Here is a 23686-nt window from a genome sequence, read left to right on the forward strand (position 1 = left end):
ATCCACTATCCTTAAGGGCCCTGTTATAGAAATATTTATGTTTATTAAATGTTTCAAGATTGGAAGAATTGTCACTGATTCTTTTACTAATGGATTTGGGGATATGCCTAATGATAGATTTTGGGTGATTTGATAGGGGGTGTACATAAATTGGGTTTGAGTTTTCCTTCCTATATGGTTGGTAGATGCCTTTCCTGTCTGATATAAAAGACACTGAAATTGAAATTATACGGACATGTAGAAATACTACATTAATTAGTGGAAATGATCAGTGGTTGAAAAAAGATCAAAATGACCTGTTTGACATTTCCATGGGGTCTTTGGATTCGGCTGAAATGACAGACTTAGTAGGTCTATTCATACTATACAACTTAACCAAAGAAATCAATGTCATGGATATAGGCTTGTATCGTGATGATGGACTGATGATCATCAAGGAATCCAACGGCCCTAAATGTGAAAGAACCAAAAAGATTATCTTAAATGAATTCCGTAGAATTAAATTAAAAGTGGATATTATATCAGATGTTAAAACTGTAAATTTTTTGGATGTGAACTTTGATTTAAGGAAAGGCATCTACCAACCATATAGGAAGGAAAACTCAAACCCAATTTATGTACACCCCCTATCAAATCACCCAAAATCTATCATTAGGCATATCCCCAAATCCATTAGTAAAAGAATCAGTGACAATTCTTCCAATCTTGAAACATTTAATAAACATAAATATTTCTATAACAGGGCCCTTAAGGATAGTGGATACAAAAACACCCAAATTGAGTTCATAGAACCAACACACCCAAACACAAATACAAATAGAAACCGTAAGAGAAAAATCCTGTGGTACAATCCCCCTTTTAATCTGAAACTTAAAACAAATCTAGGAATGAAATTCTTAAACTTAATTAAAAAGCACTTCCCTATTAATAACATACTACATAAAATTTTCAATAAAAATACAATAAAACTTAGTTATAGTTGTAATGAAAACCTTGAAAAAATAATTAAAAAACATAATAACAAAATATTAAACAAAAATAGCACACCCATTGCTACCGAAAGTTGTAACTGTAGAATTAAATCAAAATGCCCTCTTAAAGGAAATTGTCAAATTACTTCTGTAGTGTACCAAGCAACTATTTCTACTAAGGAAAATCCGAATGAAAAAAAATATTACATAGGAATGACAAATAACAATTTTAAAGAAAGATTTACCGGTCACAAGTGCTCTTTTGAAAATAATGAGTACAAAAATAGAACTTCCTTGTCTAAATATTACAATGAACTAGTAGAGCAAGGTTACTCCCCAATAGTAAATTGGAAAATTTTAAAGAAAGCGAAAACCTGTTCATCTTTAAACTCGCCTTGCTATCTATGTCTTTATGAGAAATTATTTATACTTACTTTTAGAGAAAGAGATAAATTATTAAATAAGAAGCACGAAAATTCAATTAATTGCAAACATTATAAAACCCATCTTTTAAGTAATTTAGTTTAGATATAAAATTTAAATAAATTAAAAATTGTCACTGATTTCTATAATTTATTAATATTCTATTAATATACTTTCTCCTCTCCTGATTTCATTCTTTACTTCTCCTATCTTATATACCTGTGTGTCTATGTGTATATGTATGTGTCTATGTATTTATTTTATGACCGTGTGTACTTAGATCTATATATTTCTATATTATTTGGTATACCCTCCCATGTTTATTCAATCCATTTGTATGTTTCTATGTGTGTATGCATCTATCTGTACCCTTGCCAAATTATTTGTATTCTTATGTATTTCTATATATATAATTTATGTAAATTATACATATTTATGTGTGAGTATATATATGTGTGTGTGCGTTGTTGTGTATTAGTATATGATTGTGTGCATATATTTGTGTATTTTTTGTATGTATGTGTATACATAAGATTATATATATATATATATATATATATATATATATATATATATATATATATATATATATATATATATATATATATATGCTTATTAGTATGTCGGTTGGTTCTCTGTGAGTATATACATATGTATCTTATTATTTTTAATTTGGGTACTATCTACCTGTGCGTCGCTATTTTTGAGTATTTCGTTGATTTAATTACTTCTTTTGCCTGAATATATTTATAGGTAAGTGTACTTGTATCTGTGTTATTAGTAATCTGGTATTGAATGTATTATTTTGTGATTTAATATGACTTTATATCTATACTTAAATAGCTTAAACTTCCAACTTAATAGTATAGTTACACCTTTACTTATGTGCATGTATATGTATATATATATATATATGTATATATATATATGTGTGTGTATGTGTGTGTATATTTGGGTATATATATGTGTGTGTGTGGTTATATATATATATATATATATATATATATTTGTATTATATTCTTTTTATATACATAAATATTAGTAGTTTTTTATTTATAATTATTGGACCTATTTAATTTATTTAATCCCCTCTTATGGCTAAATATGTTATATTAAAAGAAAAATAAATATTAATTTTATTCTGTTTTTATTATTATTATTATTATTATTATTATTATTATTATTATTATTATTATTATTATTATTATTATCATTACTATTATGTTTATTGTTATTAATAATAATTTTAATATTGTTTTATCATTATTTTTTTCTTTTATTCATATATTTATCTAATAAAAACGCGAAAACTTTAAACTTATATCATTTAGCATAAAGGGCCTAATTAATGGTAGACGTATGTTTGAATTGCGTTGATTTTACTCGTGGACGTATGTAAGAGGATAAATATGCTAGCCGAATACATTCACTGCCTTTTTTGACACGTTCATTTCTGACGCTTGGATTGTATCTTCTGTTTGTATTTGTAATAATATGTTTCATTACTGAATTGTATAATTGTTCATAAATTGGTTGACACGCAGATTTTTTCCTTTTCTTTTTCTTTTTCTATATACTGTCAAATTCTTACTTTCTCTCTTTCTCTATTTAACTAGATCTCATTATTCTTTCCTTTTCCTTCTAGTTCTTATTCTCTTTATTATAACCATTTATTTCTTTTTTCTTTTCTTCTCCATATCATATATATATATATATATATATATATATATATATATATATATGTATGTATGTATGTATATGTATATATATATATATATATATATATATATATATATATATATGTATATGTGTGTATATGTGTGTGTATGTGTATATATATATATATATATATATTTTCTCTCTTCTTTTTCTCTCTATTTTGTTTTCTCTATATTTTCTTTCTCTATTTCTGTCTCTATTCCTTTTTTCTTCTCAATCACTCTCTCCCCATTGTAATCTTTTAACTTTATTTAAATTGCCTCTCCCTTTTTACTTTTTTATTTAATTAAAGTCCTGTGTTTTAAGTTTTTTAACTCCAACTTCTAAAGAGTTCCTACCTAAAATAAAAATCCATTATTCATTGAACTTTTGAATAGTCAAGTCGCTGCCTGATGATATCTGTTGTTTGATTGAAACAAGTGGCTGTTTGTAGCAGCGGGATGTGAGCATGTTTATATAACAATAAACAAGTATATATATATATATATATAAGAGAAAGAAAATTAAAACTGTAAGTTGAACTTTACAATCAAAATTTATTGTTCGACTCAATATATATATATATAACCTAAACTAGTGATAAATAGCCCACACACCCTCTTATCGTTTGTATTATCACAATCTGTTACTAGTTGTGCGATCAGCTCAAAGTAATATAAAGATATTATCTTAAAACAATAATAAGAGAAGTATAAATTAAGATGATTAAAACCAGCCATCCACTTGATCATAATTCCAATTTAGTCCTTGTGTTTTCAGAAACTGTCTTGACAAAACCCTTTCTTTTCATTTTAATCCTATCAAATTTACTATGAAGACGATTTACCTTATCAAGCCTGGGGCTGAAACATGTGCGCAAATGTGTAGCCAAACTTGTTTTTATGAATAAGTTACCAAGTTACTAAATGTTTAGCTTTAATTAATCAAGTGTCAGGCGTTCTTTATCAGGAATTATTATTGGTGAAATCATGTGGTGGTGACATTATTTGACTTCCATTTCAAAAAAAAAAAAACAATGTTATTCTGTCCGTAATCATTTTTGATGAAGAATGCAGAGTGTTTGATATATTGGATAATGATAAAAACTACATCGGTTTATGTTTTAACCTCCACTATCTTATCAACAAAATATCGCTAGAAGGAAACGTGTGACATCACGTTAACACACTCCCTGTCTCCGTCTCTGTCTGTCTGTCTGTCTGTCTGTCTGTCTGTCTCTCTCTCTCTCTCTCTCTCTCTCTCTCTCTCTCTATATATATATATATATATATATATATATATATATATATATATATATATATATATATATATATATCCCCAAAACCTCTGGCCTTGATGAAGGGGAGACTAAAACTTGCTGGTATGGTTTCAAATGATCTTTAAAAGGGGAGACTTCATTCCAAATATTTCTCATATATTATATCTCCCTGCTTTTGGAAATAGGGTGTGATTATGAATATCTCCAGTATCAAATAATCCTTATATACTGTGAAATTTACTTTATGTATGAACACCAAAGAGGAGATATAACATATTGCAAATATTTGGAATCAAGTCTCCCCTTGCTGTTATTTCAGATCATTTGAAACCATAGCAGCAAGTTTTAGTCTCCCCTCAATCAAAGCCAGAAGTTTTGGGGAAATATCAGATATTTTATAATCTATATGCAAAACTAGGAAAACAAATGTCTATGATTGAAACATTGGTAAAGGTGCAGTAGCCCCCCCCAAAAAAAAATCTTTGAAATTACCACTATTATAGGTTTTCGAGGGTGCTGAAAATGAAAACGACAGTTAAAATCCCAGTAAACGTATAATTTCAGTGATATGAATAAAATAAAGTTTTAAAAAGTGGGGGATCACTTTTCTATATTAATTTAACGTAAAATAAACACCCACTTTATAGCCAAGGTAGCCATAATGTGGGTACTCATTTTATATTAAATTGATACATTAAAAGTGATCCCCCACTTATTTAAACAATAATGTGCAACCGTGAGGGCTAATGTCACAAAGCCCACGACACAATTAAGGCCATTAGCTTTCCAAGAACCTTCATTTGTTAAATTCTGATCTATAGTCCCGAGATTTGGAACTTATAAAATTGTTAAACATATCATATATATGTGATAGATAAAATAATCATCAATGAACATGTGTTTCACGATATCTATGACTAGTCAGCATGGCTGAAACACATGCCCATGGATAACTATTTTAGCTATAATAAATAAATACATAAACAACGACCATATATATTTTTTCATATATACACACATATATATTTATATATGCATATTTATACACATACACACACACACACACACACACACACACACACACACACACACACACACACACACACACACACACACATATATATGCATATGATGATTGCCACATCTTGTCAAATCATCAGTCACTGAACGGCCATGTGCCGAAGATGACTTTTTAGCCCTGCCACAACTCAAACAGACTGAAGACAGCCATTGGTTTCAATGAAACCAATAGCAACGGAACTACTATCATCTTGCGCTTTCATTTGATTGACGAGCCCTGCTTTGGACAACAGAGCCTGGTCACACACCTCACAGATCCAAAGATCTCCATGATTTGGCGTTTCCTCTTGAGCTTCGCTTGGTCTATCTTGACTGCTTCCAAGTGTTCTGTGCCCCTGTATATCAGTGTACTCCACTGCTTGCGATCATATGCTAGAGGCTCCCAACTGTCAACAGGAACATGAAAGCTCACCAGACACTCCTTGATGCTATCACAATAACGTTTTTTAGGTTTGTGCTGGGGTATTTTGCCAAGAAGGAGCTCACCATATTCATACACACACATATATTCATATATATATATATATATATATATATATATATATATATAGAGATACACATACACACACACACGCATATAGATATAGACGCATATATACATATATGCACATATATATATATAGATATAGACGCATATATACATATATGCACATATATATATATACATATATGTATAGACACATGTATATACATACATATATATGCATATGTACATATACACATATACACACATACATATATATACACATGTATTCATACACACATATATATATATAGGAAAATTTTTTCGGGGGTTAATGAACTTAATAATAGCTAAATGCAAACCAATCAACATAATGATTAAAAAATAAAAATGAAAATAAAGGTTAGCTACCCAGGTTTCGTTCCTCGTTCAACAGAGCTAAATCGAGGAAAATACAATTTTTAAAAAATGTCATGAATATGGGGGGGGGGACGAAAAATAAAGGAGGGGAATAATTACATAGAGACTAAATTATGCCCTAAAAGATTTTCTTTTTGCTTGCAAAGAGAAGGTCTCAAAGACTTAATAAAAATAGTCTCTAGAATTTTTAAATGATAGTTGGAGTGGGACTTACTCAAGATCATAAACATGTCAGCACTGAAATTCATGCCACATGCATGGTTATTTATAAGGTGCTCGCAAATCACTGAACCACACATATATATAATTTAATGTTCATCCATTGTTGTTGATGAAGACCATGAACATCAATGATGATGCTGTGATTTGAAATCATTTTAGACAAGAGTTGCACAATCTCCAACCATACCCTTCTGAGTTGACGTTGTTTTAATTCCAGTCGCAAATAGAAAATTCAGTACAAACAATGCCCAGACAAACAGAGAGCACATACAACACTTTCTATTCCCAAATGGTCACCCATCTGGTACTGACCAGACTCATCGTTGCTTAACTTTGGTGATCTAACATGATTATGCCGTACTCGAATTATGACAAGAGTTGCACAATCTCCAACCACACCTCTCCTGTGCTGGCATTGTTTCAATCATGGTGTCATAATCACGTTGACACACTGATTCTCATTAAATCACCAAATTTAAGCAATAATGAGCCTGACCAGTAGTAGATGGGTAACCATTTCGTGCTGTATCTGCTCTCCGCTTATCTTGGCATTGTTTCCAGTCGTTCTGCACATGCGCGCACACACACACACATATATATTCAAGCACATCTGATTGAACACGATAAAATTATTCTTTTTTCAAATTTTTCTAGCTATCTTTTCCATTTGCTGAGCATCTCATGCTTCCAAAATTTTCTTTTAAAGATTTATAAATCTTTAAAAAAAAACTTTGGAAGGATGAGATGCAGATAAAATATTTTCACATGTTTTTCCGACATAAGGGAAATGGACTTCATACTGTTCATTGTTCAAGCGTTTTTTATTCTATACGTCTGACGAAAGGCTGTTGTTGTGAAAATTTTCAAACGACATTATGTTTGAATTTGTCCGAATAATCCTGAAACAATTGTAACTAACGATGAAATACACTATTTGTTGCTATTAATCTATTCCTTGATGTCTTGATTTTGTTAACACAATATATATATATATATATATATATATATATATATATATATATATAATATAAAGCTGAATGTGTGTGTGTGTGTGTGTGTGTGTGTGTGTGTGTGTGTGTGTGTGTGTGTGTGTCTGGTCACGAATAGGCTCTTATATCGTTGACTATTTTAAAAAACTGATTACATATAATGATAGAAGATGTATCGAGACACAGGAATGGGTATGTTTGATATGGTAGAACGGTGGTTCATTAAAATTGTGGGGTCTGCGTTCGCGCCTGGTCCACAAAGTATGGAAATAAAAAATTTAAAAATTAAAAAAAAAAATTTACAAGTGTTTTTGATATAGATGTACATAATACTTTGATAAGTATGTTTTAACTTAAATAGGGATGGTATGATAAAACTGTGGGGTCTGCATTCGCGCCTGGCCTCCATAGAATGGAAATAGGCACAAACTTTAATAAAGACTTTTCATATCTATCTGCGTAAGTATGTTTGATAATTATGTTTCAGTTTGAAGAAATATGGTATAATAAAATTATGGGGTGTTCGTTCACGCTTGACCTATATAGAATGGAAATATATCACAAAGTTTAATAAGTTTTTTTTTTAATTTAAATCCACAGAATATTGTGATAAGTGTTTCAGTGTGAACAGGTATGGTATAATAAATTATGGGGTTTATCTATTTTATTTTTACTTTCATCATATTTTGCTTTAGTTTTGATACCCCCAAATTCGAAGCTATCTCTTTACAACCCTTCCTTTTCATAACCTATCATACTTGAATAAATCAGAGTTTATTTTCTGTAGGCTGCTTTTGAACCCAGTCAACGATGGGTACTTTTGCTAGTATATATATATATATATTCCAAATGAAGTTTACAGCCATCGAGTAAAAATCTGTGTTTGTATAAGAGTGCTCCATATTAAATACAGCTGTTTAATAGTCATTAACATTTCATGCAAATATTAAAGGTTTTAACGGTCACAGCTATAGAGTACCTAGATTTCATCAATGCAAACATCTTTTCTTTGCTTAGAGTTATTATTGGAAAGCATTATATGAGATTATTTTGACTTGTTACATAAATTGATATCGTCGAATTTACTGTAAAAACAAAGAAGAAATTCAACATATAAGTTTGATAAAAAATTTACTTTTTTTTTTCGGTAAGATTGAAGCAGAAAGAAATTTTTATTGCGGACACGTCCAAGATTTGGAAAAAGAGACCAAAAAAATCTATTTTCGTCTTTTCTATCAAAACAGAATAAAGGCAGTTTTTGTCTCTTGTAATTGAGTGCATAAGGATTTCCAGATGGATTTGCAAAGAAATCAACATCAGATGTTTACAAATTCCTTTCAGATGTCTAGCAATAAGCTTTACTGGTTTTTGCCAGACATTTTTTTTTTTTTTTTACGTGCACGCATCCTGTAGCTTGGAGAGAGAGAGAGAGAGAGAGAGAGAGAGAGAGAGAGAGAGAGAGAGAGAGAGAGAGAGAGAGAGAGAGAGAGAGAGAGAGAGAGAGAGAGAGAGAGAGAGAGAGAGAGAACGAAAAGAAGAGAAAGAGAATAAAATGCCTTCAGTTTTTCCTTCTGTTCTTCTATTTCCATTGCAAGAAATATTTTTGACACTTTTCTTTCCATATTTCAGATTATTCTTTGTTGCGGTTGTTTGAAAAAAAAATTCCATAAATATTTTTCTTTAATGTTATTTTCATTTCAATAACTTTTCTACACAATTAAAATTATGAACATTTTTTTTTTATTTTTCTTCTTTTAATATACACAAACCTTTTAAACATTGTACTATATATATATATATATATATATATATATATATATATATATATATATATATATATATATATATATATATATATATATATATATATATATTAGTGGCCTGGTAAGGCCACACGGGAAATAACCAAGAAAAAAACCCAAGTAAAATTCATTCCAAAGTAGCAAAGTTGAAGCTGGTCTGCCAGGACACTATATATACAAATGTATGTAAATTTGGGCATATTTTATTGGTTTAAAAATATAGGGTTGTCAAAATTTTAACCATAGAATAGTATTATAATCTTCAAAAAGCCTGCAAATTTTCATGTAGTCTTGTCCCATAGAACCAGTGTATATATATATATATATATATATATATATATATATATATATATATATATATATATATATACCAACCACCTTTTTTTTTAGCAATTTTATAAGTTTCAAATCTCAGCGACTATTGATCAGAATTTAAGAAATAAAGGCTCGTTGGAAAGGTATTGACTTGATTTGTGTAATGGGCTATGTGACATTTGCCCTTAATGTTGCACATTAAGGGGATCATCCATCATCCAGAGTACTTTTTTACAGCCATAAAATCAGTCATTTTTTCCTAGTTTGCATATGAATTACAAAATATCTGATATTTCCTCCAAACCTCTGAGACTTAATTTCAAATATTTCTCATATATTATATCTCCCCTTTGTTTTTTATACATAAAGTAAATTTCACAGTGTATAAGGATTATTTGATACTCGAGATATTCATAATCGAACCCTATTTCCAGAAGAGAGGAGATATAACATATGAGAAATATTTGAAATCCAGTCTTCCCTTGTTGTTATTTCAGATCATTTGAGACCATAGCAGCAAGTTTTAGTCTCCCCTTCATCAAGGCCAGGGATTATTTTTCAGAGGTGAAGCAACTAATAAAGTATTAACAAGGTTAATGCAAGAGTTCTCAATACCGAAATAGGGAAAGATATACTTTTTATTTGTCTTACATAAGCATTTATATGTCAGTACACATTCATGATCATGTTTCGGTCAGCCAGTTACAAGTAACTAGAGACCTCTACTGGGAATATTGCTTGAACTGTAATGACTAGGAGATAATTTTAGATTTGCACTCAAAAGCAATGGAGAAAATCAACTTCAACACCTTTAAAAACATTTCAATTACTAGCAAATGGAATTATCTCCTAGTCCTTACAATATAAGCAATATCGCCTGAAGTGATCTCTAGTTACTTGTAATTAGCTGACCGAAACATACTCACACACACACACATATATATATATATATATATATATATATATATATATATATATATATATATATATATATATATATATATATATGAGAGAGAGAGAAAGTGGGGGTGTAAGTGAGTGTTTTATTTCAAAAGGAGAAAATGTCAAGCATGAGAGTTCATTACAAAACAGAGCATACATAATGGTTAAAAGAAAAAAAAAGTCCAACACAAATTTATCCCAATCTCATTACAAAGTTATTTCCATATAGTATGAGCATTTTAGATGATACGAGCTAGTCAGGTTCGTAGCTGACTTAAAAGTGAAACGTGTATAAAATATGTACGTATTTATTGGAAGAAATAGGACAGAAGTGAAACACAGAAATTGAGTGGAGAAGTGTAGTAGGCAGCCCCAATAGCACATGTGGGTTGGGGTGGGGGGCTCACCAATCCAATTGATAATCTGATTAGCCCTTATCACTGAGTGGGAATTCATTAGTATATATATATATATATATAAAAAAAAGTTATAACCATAGAAAACATATGACTGTTGCAAAATAAAAATCCTTTTCTTTATTTTTATTTTTAACTTCTTTTTTCTTATGACGTTTCTGAATTTTTTAGATGTGGATTAGTTATTTGTATTATTTGGATCCATTGGATTACTGTTCTCATCTTGGGTGTGATTTTTACAACGTTTCAGTTGATGTAACCTCCAACCTTATTCACATGTATCTTGGGAATGTTGCTGTCGGACTCAGGAATTTGGATGGAAATTCGAGTGGAACCCTTTATTTACTTCACGGGGGGTAGCATGCTCTTGTTATGTCAGCCCTGATTGAATAGAGGTCCTATGTAATTCACAATTGTATTTTTCGATCGCCCACACTGAGGATTGAACCTTCAACATTCAGGAGGATATCACTTTTGCAGTTGATTTTTCCACGTACTCTATCATAGTGGGTTTAATGTATGTAGACTATGTGTTTAAGCTCTCAGGGAGAATATATAGTAAATTGAAGGAGGTTTTTTTTTAAATATAGATATATTGTAGCTATTAAACACACATACTGTCCGCATACATTAAACCCAGTATGACCGACTTGCTATACACTTACTTACATTATATATTACAAACTACACTCCTCCTTTATCACAGAGATCAATATAGCTCCCCCAAACAACCTCAATAATTTATTTTGCTCCTAATGTAACTATCGCTAGACGTCGCATCCCCCATTATACGGAGTGACCCAAAAATAACAAAAGCCAAATGGAGGCCATCTAGAACATATGCTGTAGAATGGAGAAAAAAAACCCAAAGACCCTAATGTTTTGATGTGATGTTTTGAATATAATAAACTAGTTATGACCAAAGTTTCATTTCATTCGGACAAAACACTAAGAAACGGGGCCTAATTAGAGTTGGGCCCGTTTTTTTAGGTCACCCTGTATTACCTAGCATCTTCTCTACTCTTCTGATGAGAAGCATTAGGCTTCGAAATGCCTTGGTATATAGAGTTATAAAAGTATAAAAGTGATGAGGAAGGAAATCTCTCTCTCTCTCTCTGTCTGTCACACACACTCAGTGACTTTTATATATATATATATATATATATATATATATATATATATATATATATATATATATATATATAGGAAATAAACGAAGGTTATAAAAAGAAAACGTGAGTCTTTGAATTTTCAACAAAATTTTGCACTATATATATATATATATATATATATATATATATATATATATATATATATATATATATATATAGTGGGAGAACTGCCGACTGTCAACACAACGGTTCTAGGTTCAATCCTTGGCTTGGGAGAGATGCTAGTCTAGCGGCACTGATGAGTTGTGATACATCAAAACAGGACTGTATGTTGATGACTACAAATATATATATATATATATATATATATATATATATATATATATATATATAGTCTTGGAAGTTATTTAATCTTTAAAACTATATAAAAAAAGTTATTTAATTTTTATTTCTTTTATCATTCGTTAGAAAACTATTTAGTCAGTAAGTCATTTAATCACCTGCAATCAATGCATCAACTTGCCCTCTCGAATTCACTATAGTAATAATGTTAATTTAAGGGATCATCAGTTGTTTACCATGAAACACTGTTTCAGGGATTTAAAAACAAAACAGTATATTAAATCATGGCTCCCCAGCAGTGTTGATCAAACACCATCTCCCTTAATCTTACAAACAAAAGAAAAATGTTAGAGATGTTTATTTTAGTTTCCTATTCTTAATTAATTTGGCTATCCTATTCATGTTATAAAAATGAATTCCTTACCTGTGAGATTCGTCTGTTTTCAAATTCAAAATGGATATATTTTTTAATTCAAAAGTCTTGTATTTATAAGATTAGGATTAATCGATTTAACTACTTACTTATCACCCCCTACTATGATTAGTACTTTATATATATATATATATATATATATATATATATATATATATACACACACACACACACACGCATGCACACAAACATTTTTATAGTATTGTATAATTTTCTTTTCTTACTTGCGTTAGTTTTGTCTGATGGAAGTTCCATGTGGTATAAAATTTTGGGAATATTCTTTAGCTATGAATTTAGCGTTAATTCATATGTGCATATGGAGGCTATTGTAAACACAGAAGTTGGAAAAGATATTTTTTGGATAATTTTATTTTAAATCTATTGCAATTGTTTAAACTTAAAAATATTGGGTTACTCTTAATATTTAAATTTATTTTATAACTAGCAGTTCCGCCCGCCTTTGCTCGGGCCCTATGTACTCTTCATAACTTTATGTGCATATGTATATATAAAAAAGTGTGAATATGTACGGTGGGGAAGTGTACACAGACAGACAGACATATTCACTTTTAGATATTGGACGCAATATATAATAATGATTTAAAAAGTAAAAAAAACAACAAAAAAACTTGTGCGCCATCACCGAGAATCGAAACCAAAACGTTCAGCTCACAATTCATTTTTGCCTCTGTCGTCAATGACTGGGCCACGAAGATAATGCAAGGTTAAAAATTAAAAGATGAACCAATAGCTACTACATTGTGCATTCGTAATGCCGGCGTTCGACCTTCACTTGGCAAAATATAAAGTTTCGCACGGATTCAAATACCTTATATATGAAGTTTCCTGTCTGTAGACCATATATATATATATATACTCGTTTTTTTTTTTTTATTATTTAAAAGTAATGGACTAGTGAATTCAACGAGGTTGTTAGATAGTGCTCAATAAAAATATAAAAATAGATTATTCAATGAACATTTGAATAGTCAAGTCGCTGCCTGATGATATCTGTTGTTTGATTGAAACAAGTGGCTGTTTGTAGCAGCGGGATGTGAGCATGTTTATATAACAATAAACAAGTATATATATATATATATATATATATATATATATATATATATATATATTTATTTATTTATTCATTCATTCAGTAAATTTACTGTAGGTTTTTGTTATTTTTTATTTATTGTATTTCTATTTATTTCCGGTTTGTTTGTTTTGAATTCGTCTGCGTCTGTTACTTTGCTCGGCTTAATCCGGTGACTGCCGCTCGAGCCTGAACCATAATTGACGAAAAATCCTGAGGATCTGGGTCAAATTATGCAAGAGTACCAAAAAAAAAAAAAGAAAAAAAATATTCGGCTGTTCATTGTACAGGTCTGCCGATAAAAAACGGTGCTTCTTCATTATTGTAGTGAAATAGGCCAGCTGAAAAGTTGCTATTTAATTTAAGATAACATAACTGCTTACATTTTTGGTCTATTACAGTAATAAGCAATATTATCTACCTAATTGCCATGTGAAAATTATTTCGCTCTTCAATGATTACATGAAAAATTGATTTCGGCTATATTTGTTTGGTCACGGGATATGTGATGTAAACATAAGAGAAATAGCTAAAATTTCTAATTTCTTCGAAAACTATTTCATTTAATCATTTATTTTTCCCCTCATCATTTTTCGTAAGTTTTAGCTATTTTCATTACTGTGACATGGCAACTCAGTAGATAATATTGATTTCACTTGAAAATCAATATTGTGATTTCTGAACAATAAAGAAAAAGTGCCAAATTGTTAACGAATATTTTTATCATTGCTTATATTTCAAAGTAATATACTATATTTTCGTTGAATAAAGAAACAACAGTTTACCAAACTATTTCTTTTTTTAAAAAAACTTATCCTACAATATTTTTGCATTGTTTTCTTCTTTCTTTCTTCATTCTGAATTATCATTGGTCTCCCACTTTGTTGGTTTATTCTTTAAACAGTTTTCTTTTCAATTTTCCATAGGTTTATCTTTGATAAAACACTATACTTACATACAAAAAGAAAATCGGCTAAATTTTTTACTTTTCGGAATTTTTCAGTGCGTGTTCACATACGTGTCTATAGTAAAATTAAACCCTAATTTTTTCCCCTCTAGAAGAACAGGCAGTAAACGTTCATTGTATGAGTTAACAGATATACCATTGTAATTTAAGATATTGCAGTTCACAATTTGCTTAGAGTTTACAATAACCATTAACAAGGCTCAGGGACAATTTTTACGTTTGTGTGACTTACATCTACACCCTAACTGCATATCACATGGACAAATATATGTTGCATATTCTACAGTTGGAAAATCAGACAATCTCTACATCTGCACAGAAAAAGGGACACCTCAAAATATTGTGTATCCACAAATAGTGAGACCATAAATATAAGACACGTATATTTTTTGTTTTTATGTTCCATATAAACAAACTGAGCCACAGCAATGCATGGCCAGGTACAGCAAATATATATATATATATATATATATATATATATATATATATATATATATATATATGTGTGTATATATATATATATATATATATATATATATATATATATACGTTTTATTTTTATTACCGTTTTATCTGTTCAGTTACATATGTTTCGGTTGCCGGACCCTTTTTTTTTTTTTTTTTTTTTTTTACACAGTGATCACCACTTATCAAGGCCCGGAAGCCACTGAGGGATAAGGGTTATTGCAAGTACATTAAGTTAGTGAGGAGATTTGCTGAAGCGTTTACTTAAGGGGGCGGTTCATTAGGAATTTGTTAACATTGGACTTGAAGACATTCAAATTGTAGTCCGGAGGGAAGCAGGCAGACGGAACAGAGTTCCACAGGCGTGCAGTTCTAAGAAAGAAGCTTTGTTCATGGAATCCGCGTTTTGATTTAGGCACAGATATAGAGTGGGGGAAATTTTTCACAGTGGATTCAGCTAGACGGGTGTTTCTCGTGAAAGATTGGCGAGGGGGGACCAGAGATTGGAGTTCAGACGAGCATCTGCCATGGAAATAACGATAAAACAAGGACAGGCTCGCAACGTCTCTTCTGTGGGAGAGAGGTTGCAGGGTAGAGAAAAGGGCATCCCCCACTAAGCCACGAAGTCTATTTTGTACTCTGTCAAGGCAGGATAGGCTGTATTTAGCAGCTCCTGCCCAGATATGGCAACAGTATTCCATCCTTGGACGTACTTGGCTTTTATATAGATAGAGAATTGCATCAGTAGTGAGATATCGTCTGGAGCGGTAGAAGGATCCCACCATCTTTCCAGCGACCTTGGCAACAGACTTGATGTACATGTTCCATTTCAGATCAGGAGTAACGGTCAAGCCCAGAAGCTTGTCAAAACACGGAGCCTCACCCAAACGAGAGCCATCCATCACAATTGATGCCAGATGTGGATCAGAGCGTTGATGATGTAAGGATAGGAGTTTGGTTTTGGATGCATTAAAGGTAACCAGCCACATCTTCTCCCACTGAACCACACGCTCGAGATCAGAGGAGAGAGAATCAGAGAGAACTTTGTCATTTACAGCTTTTGATGTGTTGCCGTAGATGGTTGTGTCATCAGCATAGATGTCAACGAATGATTTAAGTATGTGTTTAGGGAGGTCATTGATGTAGATCAGGAAGAGAGTTGGGCCCAGGATTGACCCCTGGGGGACTCCAGCATTTATATTGCAGGCCTCCGATTTTTGTCCATCGACCACTACTCTTATGATCCTATCTACAATCCAGAAGCCTCGGGAAGGAGGGGGGAGGAATTTCAATTTTGGGTTTTAAGGTTTGGCTGTTTTTATTAAAATTGGTTAGCTATACACTGGAGTATATGAATTGATGAGAGAGAGAGAGAGAGAGGGAGAGAGAAAGGGTTATTGTACGTGTCACATGCGTTTGGCAAGGGTTCATTCTCGAACGCTCACTGTGGCCACAGTAAGTCCAAACGTACATTCAACAATGAATTGTTTTAGGCAGTTAAGAGTGAATACACATGCCAATATACACGCATATATGCACACATACATACACATATAAATATATACATATATACATATATATATACATAAATACACATGTATATATAAAAATATATCAACATACACACACACAACCACATAGGTACATACAAATATATACACAATGTACGTGGAAACATACATGCCTATAAATGCACACATATGCCCATACCCATATATACGTATACACATACACACACATATACATATATATATATATATATATATATATATATATATATATATATATATATATATATAGTAATTTATAAAATATATATGGCGATTAAGCTACACTGAATATTCTGCGTTTCATCCACTGTAGGGTTCGTCAACCTTAATCGCCATATATACTTTATAAATTACTAACTAGCTCTACCTACGTATTGAGCACTTTTGAAGTAAATACTTAAAGTTTACGCATAAATCTACACTTTCGTATATTAAATTTATGTAAGTAAATGAAGTAGTTATATATACACACACAAATATATACACCCATATACATACACACACATATACACATACTTACATACATACATGTATAGACGCATATCTCCAGTAAGATATTGATGTATATATACATACATACACACACATGTACATATACATTCATGCACTTATATATTAACATACATATCAATAAATATATACATACATATATATACAGACACACACATATACATTGATATGTGCCTGTTTATACTAAGTAAATAAAGTAAAGTTATGATGAATAAATAAATGGGTGTAGTTAATAATGGGAGGTTAGGTAGACGCATGATAAAATATGTTCCAATACATGTTGCTGGTTTAATATTTAGGGGTCTGTATGGATTTGCCTTGCTCATAATGGGGGGGGGGGAGGTTAAGCTATATTGGCTTGTAGAAAAAAATAAAAATGAAAAAAAATTTTAGATTTCTAAATAGAAAATAAAAATAACGAAAAAATATAAATAGAATAAGTTAAAAATAAAGTAAAGATGATAGATCACCCCTTCCTCATATTATCGCTATCATTTTTATTTTTACCTTATTCTATTTATATTTTTTTTTTATCTTTATTTTTATTTTCTATTTAGAAATCTAAAATTTTATTTTATTTTATTTTATTTTTTGTAAGGTCTGACGAGGCTGCTGGATCATAAATATGGTCCGGCAACCGAAACATATGTAATTGAACAAATAAAACGTTAATAAATAATAAAATGCATATTTGGAATCAGAAATTTCGTATGGAATCGGCAATTGTATCAGAATCGGGAAAAATATTGGAATCATCCCATCACTAATATAACACACACACACACACACACACACACACACACACACACACACACACACACACACACACACACACACACACACATCTTTTTTGTTTCATTTCCTTTTGCTAAATTCCAAAGATTTTTTTTCCATTTTTTATACTCTTTTATTTGTGCTTTAGAGTTTGATTATACATTTTTAAAAAATATTTTTGTTTGTTTAAATTTCCTGAATCTTACAGACAATTTATTTATTTGTTTAAATATGTGTTTAATTAATAATAATAATAATAATAATAATAATAGAAAGAAGGAGAGAGAGAGAGAAGAGAAAGAGGGAGGGGGGAGAAAACGAAACAATAAAACCATCAGACTTGAGCAGATGAACCTGTGGCACAACAGATAAAGGCGTTCATTAACAATCTATTCTAAGTGACTGATTGATGGTTGAAGGTTCGATAAAAACTAAGAATAGCATAATTCATTAACATTTCTAGTTGACGGAACAAGAACAATATACCTTTCGTATAGATTGAGCAATTGCAGCAGCTGAAAAATTGAGAAATGGTAAATAACTAAATAACTACTAAGATAAGTATAGTGGTCTGAATAATCCTAAAATAATCCAAATTATTATATTGTCATCTCCAAATCTTCTAAAGGAAATAATATTTCTTATTTTATAATGCAGTTAATTTCATAATTGAATTAGGAACGATAAAAGAGTTTTAGAATGGTAAAAATGGAAACAAATTGGATGATGGGATTTCTTTTGAAGAACTCACGGCCGTATCAGACTTTGTAAGATATTAATGAAGCAATTGCCAGTATTGAATGTATTTTTACAACTAATTTATTAATTTTATTTTAAGAATACGAACCATAAATAGTTCCTTATTCCATTCCAGAATATCGTCTTGGAGTATTTTGCATGAGAAGTCAAACTTTATTATTCATTAGCTCTACCTACTTGGCATTGACCAGAATGTAGCAAAGTCCTGTTAGTTTTTAATATTATTTTTCTTTACCCATGTTCTGAACTTAAGGTAGACAACTCATATTAGGTTTTTCAATTTAAAATGAGTTATGCCACTTACTGATTTTTACTTTTAGGTAAGTATTTAAAAACTAGGCATTTTAACCCGTTAGTATGCGGTTTATTGCTTCGTCTCTTTGTTTACAAAGTCTGCATTTGCTGTTTCTTGTGTTTTGCTGTTTTCTTGTGTTTTTCATGCTTTGATATAGTTGATTCTAATCACGTTATATTGTGCAACAAGATGTTCACATTACACTTAAATTTCTGCATGTTGGTACAGTCAGAAAAAAGGGAGCAAGGAGGGAATTTTAAATGTAAACAGTTTTGAGGAAATAAACTATTAGAGTAGGAATCCTTCCTATATCTCGAGGCCCCCTTACAATGAAGCGATGCGGGGGGATTGTGGTGATTGTAATGTTAGTTGGTTTGTTAATATGATACAGTACAGCAACAACAAATGAAACAAATGGTTAGTCAGAAGCAACATTTGATTTGTCATCTGAAATACTATCTGGGTTTGACGTTGAAAATTCAATTAGATAAGTTTATATATTAGATAATATGGTACAACATTAACAAATAAAAATTGGTTTTTCAGAAGCAAAATTTTATTTTTCAGCTGAAATGCTATTTGGGTCTGAAAATCAGTCAAAAAAAAAAAAAAGCAAAAAACTTTATGTGTTGGCTGCTCTGGTTTGAAGCAATACGGATATTCCAAAAAGTCTAAAAATCTACATTAACTTCCAAAGATTTCAAGAATGCGCATATAATATGAGATTAAGAAGCAGAAAAAATGGGAGAAAAAAAAAAGAAGAAAACTGTAATAAAGACTAACTACATCAACAATCACCAGGTTTTCTTATTTTTAATACCGAAGGGTGATGGCAGTCAAGTGGTTCTAACGACCTAGGTGTTCCAAGTTCGAATCCAGTTCATTTCACAAAAATCACTTTCACTCAGGATGTTAGCAACCTTATAGTGATCTCTCCCGTAAGTATGCGATGTCTTTTTAGAAATAATTCTGGCCATAAAAATGTTGGAGAAATTAATGCCAACAATAGAATCTTCGGATTCATACGATATGATGTTGATTTAACCACCGTGCCATGATAAAACGTTTATATAGGTAGTTACTAAGTGTTTGCCCTACTGGGAGCTAAACTTCATGAATGTAATGTTACAAAAAAAAAACTAACAAGAAAGAAAGTTTAAGCATTTTCTATAGAGACATTTGTAGAAGTCTATTATGATGCAAGAAGTTGAAATATGCTGATATTAAAAAAAAAGGACAAAAACAAAATGATTACTTTACTTTATTTAATCTGAACTACTACACATTGATCTAATATGTGTAATCATGTTCTGTAATATATTTTGGGGTAAGACCTCTTCATCAAATGGTCGGTATTTCAAATCACCCAAAACTTGTATGGACTTAAGCGTTAGTAATGTTAACCATTTTATCAGATTCTTTTCTTGCAATAAATTAAATGCACACAGACTGTGTTCAAGATCAACATTAAAAATATTATGAATGTCAAATTAATTATATAATCTATGATATAAAGAGCAGTTGTTTGTGTATATGGGTGTATGTTCAGTTAAAAGTCTTAAACTACTAACCAAAGATCCACAAAGTTTATACTTTCCTGATCAACATTACACTGAATAAAATTTAAAAGAAATTATTATTTGGGGTTCAAATGCGCATTTATATGAGTACATGCTATCAAGGCATACATGCACCTTTTAGTGTTATCATTCAAAGGGAAGTAATTTTTATATTTCCAGTTATTTCCCTTATGCTGACTCTGTGTGTGTGTGTGTGTGTGTGTATGTGTGTGTGTGCGTGTGTGTGTGTGTGCGTGTGTGTGTGTGTGTGTGTGTCCAGAGAGAAGAATGGGCTGAGAGAAGAGGAGAAAAGATGGAGAAAGTATTTTAATAATTTATTTTTTTAGCTCCTTACATTAAATGGCTTCATGCTTTGTCTGGAGCGATTTTCATAAAGAAAAACTCCGTTCTTGTGGAGGGGAAAATAAATAGGGACACATTTTTTTTTTTTTTTTTTGCATTATTTCATGCCGAAATGCAATAGCTATTATAAAAAATCTAGTATGTATATACAATTAAGTGAATACAAGTTGCTATTTTTATTGATAGCTGGGGAGATATTTGTAGGTTAATACCTTTCCTTCCTATAAGTATGAATGTGTAAATGACTAAAGTAGATGTGACAGGATATAAAAATTAGTACGATTAGTTATTTTACCCGTAGCAGATAGCAGACAAGCGTTTGATTGTTTGGGTTTTTATTGCTTGGTTATTTTCTATTTAAATATTTATTCATGATGTTTGGTTTGGCTCTTTTGTTTTACGGCATATCAACCATTTTGGAGTTATTTAATGCTCAAACTTGAAGTTTAAAAAAAGGTTTTTATACTTCAAAGTCTTGGTATCTTCAAATATTTATTCATCGTGTTTGGTTTGGTTGTTTTGTTTTATGGTATATCTATTCTTTTCAGGTTATTTCATGCTAAACCTAGTAATTTGGGAAAAAGATTTTATGCTTCGAGTTTTTATATACTCAAATATTTATTCATCGTGTTTGGTTTGATTGTTTTTTGGATACTTGTACAGTTTAATCAAGACATTAAAAAATGAAAATATCAAAAAAAAAAAAAAAAAAAAAAAAAGGTTATATTGTACGTATACATTTTGAACTGAAGATCTCTGAAAAAAAATTTCACTTAATTTGATCAAGTAGTTTTTTTTTTTACAGCGGAAAAACACGTTTTTATGAGAGCGTGTTGAAGGCAGACATCTTGGGTTTTTTTTTAAATTTTTGTTTGGAGTTTACAACTCCACGTAAAGCGCCGACACTCCCTCCCCATCTTTAATTCTAGCTTTTCTTCCTAAAAATTTAACCTTTTGCTCGGTGTCATAACAAATTGTTTTTTCGCTATAAAAAAAAAACTACTTGATGAAATTAAGTGAAATTTTTTTTCGGAGAACTTCATTCCAAAACGGATACATACAATTTAACCTCTTTTCGATATTTTCATTTTTTAATGTCTTGATTAAACTGTACAAGTACCGTTTTTTGTTTTGGGATACATCAACCCTTTTCAGGTTATTTGGTGCTGAATCTGGTCATTTTGGTAAAAGTTTTTCATGGTTCAAGTTCTTTGTATTTTCAAATATGTACTCATGGCGTTTGGTTGTTTTGTAGAGGAAAATTGTTGTCTTTTGTTTTTGGTTTTGCAGAACATGATTGAGTTTTGTAAAGAGAAAAAAAAAACATGAATGTAAGGAAGCCGATATCTTCGGACAGTCTGAAATATTTGGATATTCTCCATGTTCAAGTGGCATGTTACAAATCAATGTGTCCTGAAATGATTCGGTCCGTTAATGTCATGCTAATGTTTCAGTTCTAGATTCGATAATTTTGCCTCTAAATTTATCAGCATCAGTTAAAAAAAATGATTTGTTTTGAAGTAATTCTACTTTCCTCTTACTCTTCATTACATCAGGTCCTGGATATGACCTTAAACTATATCCAGTGGTGAGGCCCCAGCTTGCAGGTTTTGGGGAGTGTGGAGCCACCTTTTAATTGCCATTGCTCCCAGGTCTACTCTGACCCAGAGTGGTAGTACCTGTTAGGGTCCCAACTATGGGTTGAATAGAAACCGTCTTGAAAACAACAAATATACTCCATTAAAAAAATTTTCTCCAAAATCTTTGGATTCAACATTAAGTAACCTGAAAAGGGTTGATATACCGTAAAACAAAAACAACCAATCCAATCAACTCTTCATTACTATGGAATTTAATGAACTGAGCGCACTTGTGCCCCCTCCTCAACGTACATACTTTTGATAAATAGCAAAATTCCACCCCTTCACTGTTGAGTTTCCATAGATACTGGAAAGTTTTTTACTCTAATAGTTTATGCCCTCGGACTGCTAGACTGGAATTCCCGCCTTGTTTCCTACTTCTTTTACTGTACTGCCCTGCAAAACTCCAAATGTAATGCAAACAAATATCTTGTTGCTCAATTCCCCACGGACCCCTGTTAGACAAGATCACAATTAGTAGTTACTTTATGTCCAAATGGCAATATGCATTGTTTGGGGTAAAACAAGAAAGAGTAACAAAACAAAAATAAATAATAATCTCTCGCTCTTTTTTGACTCTTAAGGCAAGTGGGTTTCATGTCTTGTCTGGAGTGACTTCCATAATGTGAGCAAACCAAACCACTAAATTGTAGAAGAACTTACTTTTCCTTGAATATCTGCATTGACGGCAGTTCTTCCATCTTTTGTGATGACTTTACCGTTCTCATCAAGAACAATTAGCGTAGGAATTCCTGAAAGAATAAAAGATGAATATATTGAAGATGACATGTTACTTTAAGATATACT

At 31.0% G+C, this 23686-nt stretch overlaps 1 protein-coding gene across 1 annotated transcript in view; it reads right to left on the minus strand.

The window, feature by feature from the left end:
* LOC145268245 (nucleoredoxin-like) overlaps positions 1-23686 on the minus strand; it is a 628842-nt gene that overhangs the window by 47786 nt on the left and 557370 nt on the right. Inside the window, exon 4 of the mRNA XM_080123573.1 lies at positions 23543-23631. Within this exon, the coding sequence (XP_079979699.1) occupies positions 23543-23631 (89 nt within the window). The remainder of the gene's footprint in view (positions 1-23542; positions 23632-23686) is intronic.

This window comes from Euprymna scolopes, chromosome 43, assembly GCF_053919585.1.
Source record: "Euprymna scolopes isolate OS-2025 chromosome 43, ASM5391958v1, whole genome shotgun sequence".
NCBI classification, from domain to species: domain Eukaryota; kingdom Metazoa; phylum Mollusca; class Cephalopoda; order Sepiida; family Sepiolidae; genus Euprymna; species Euprymna scolopes.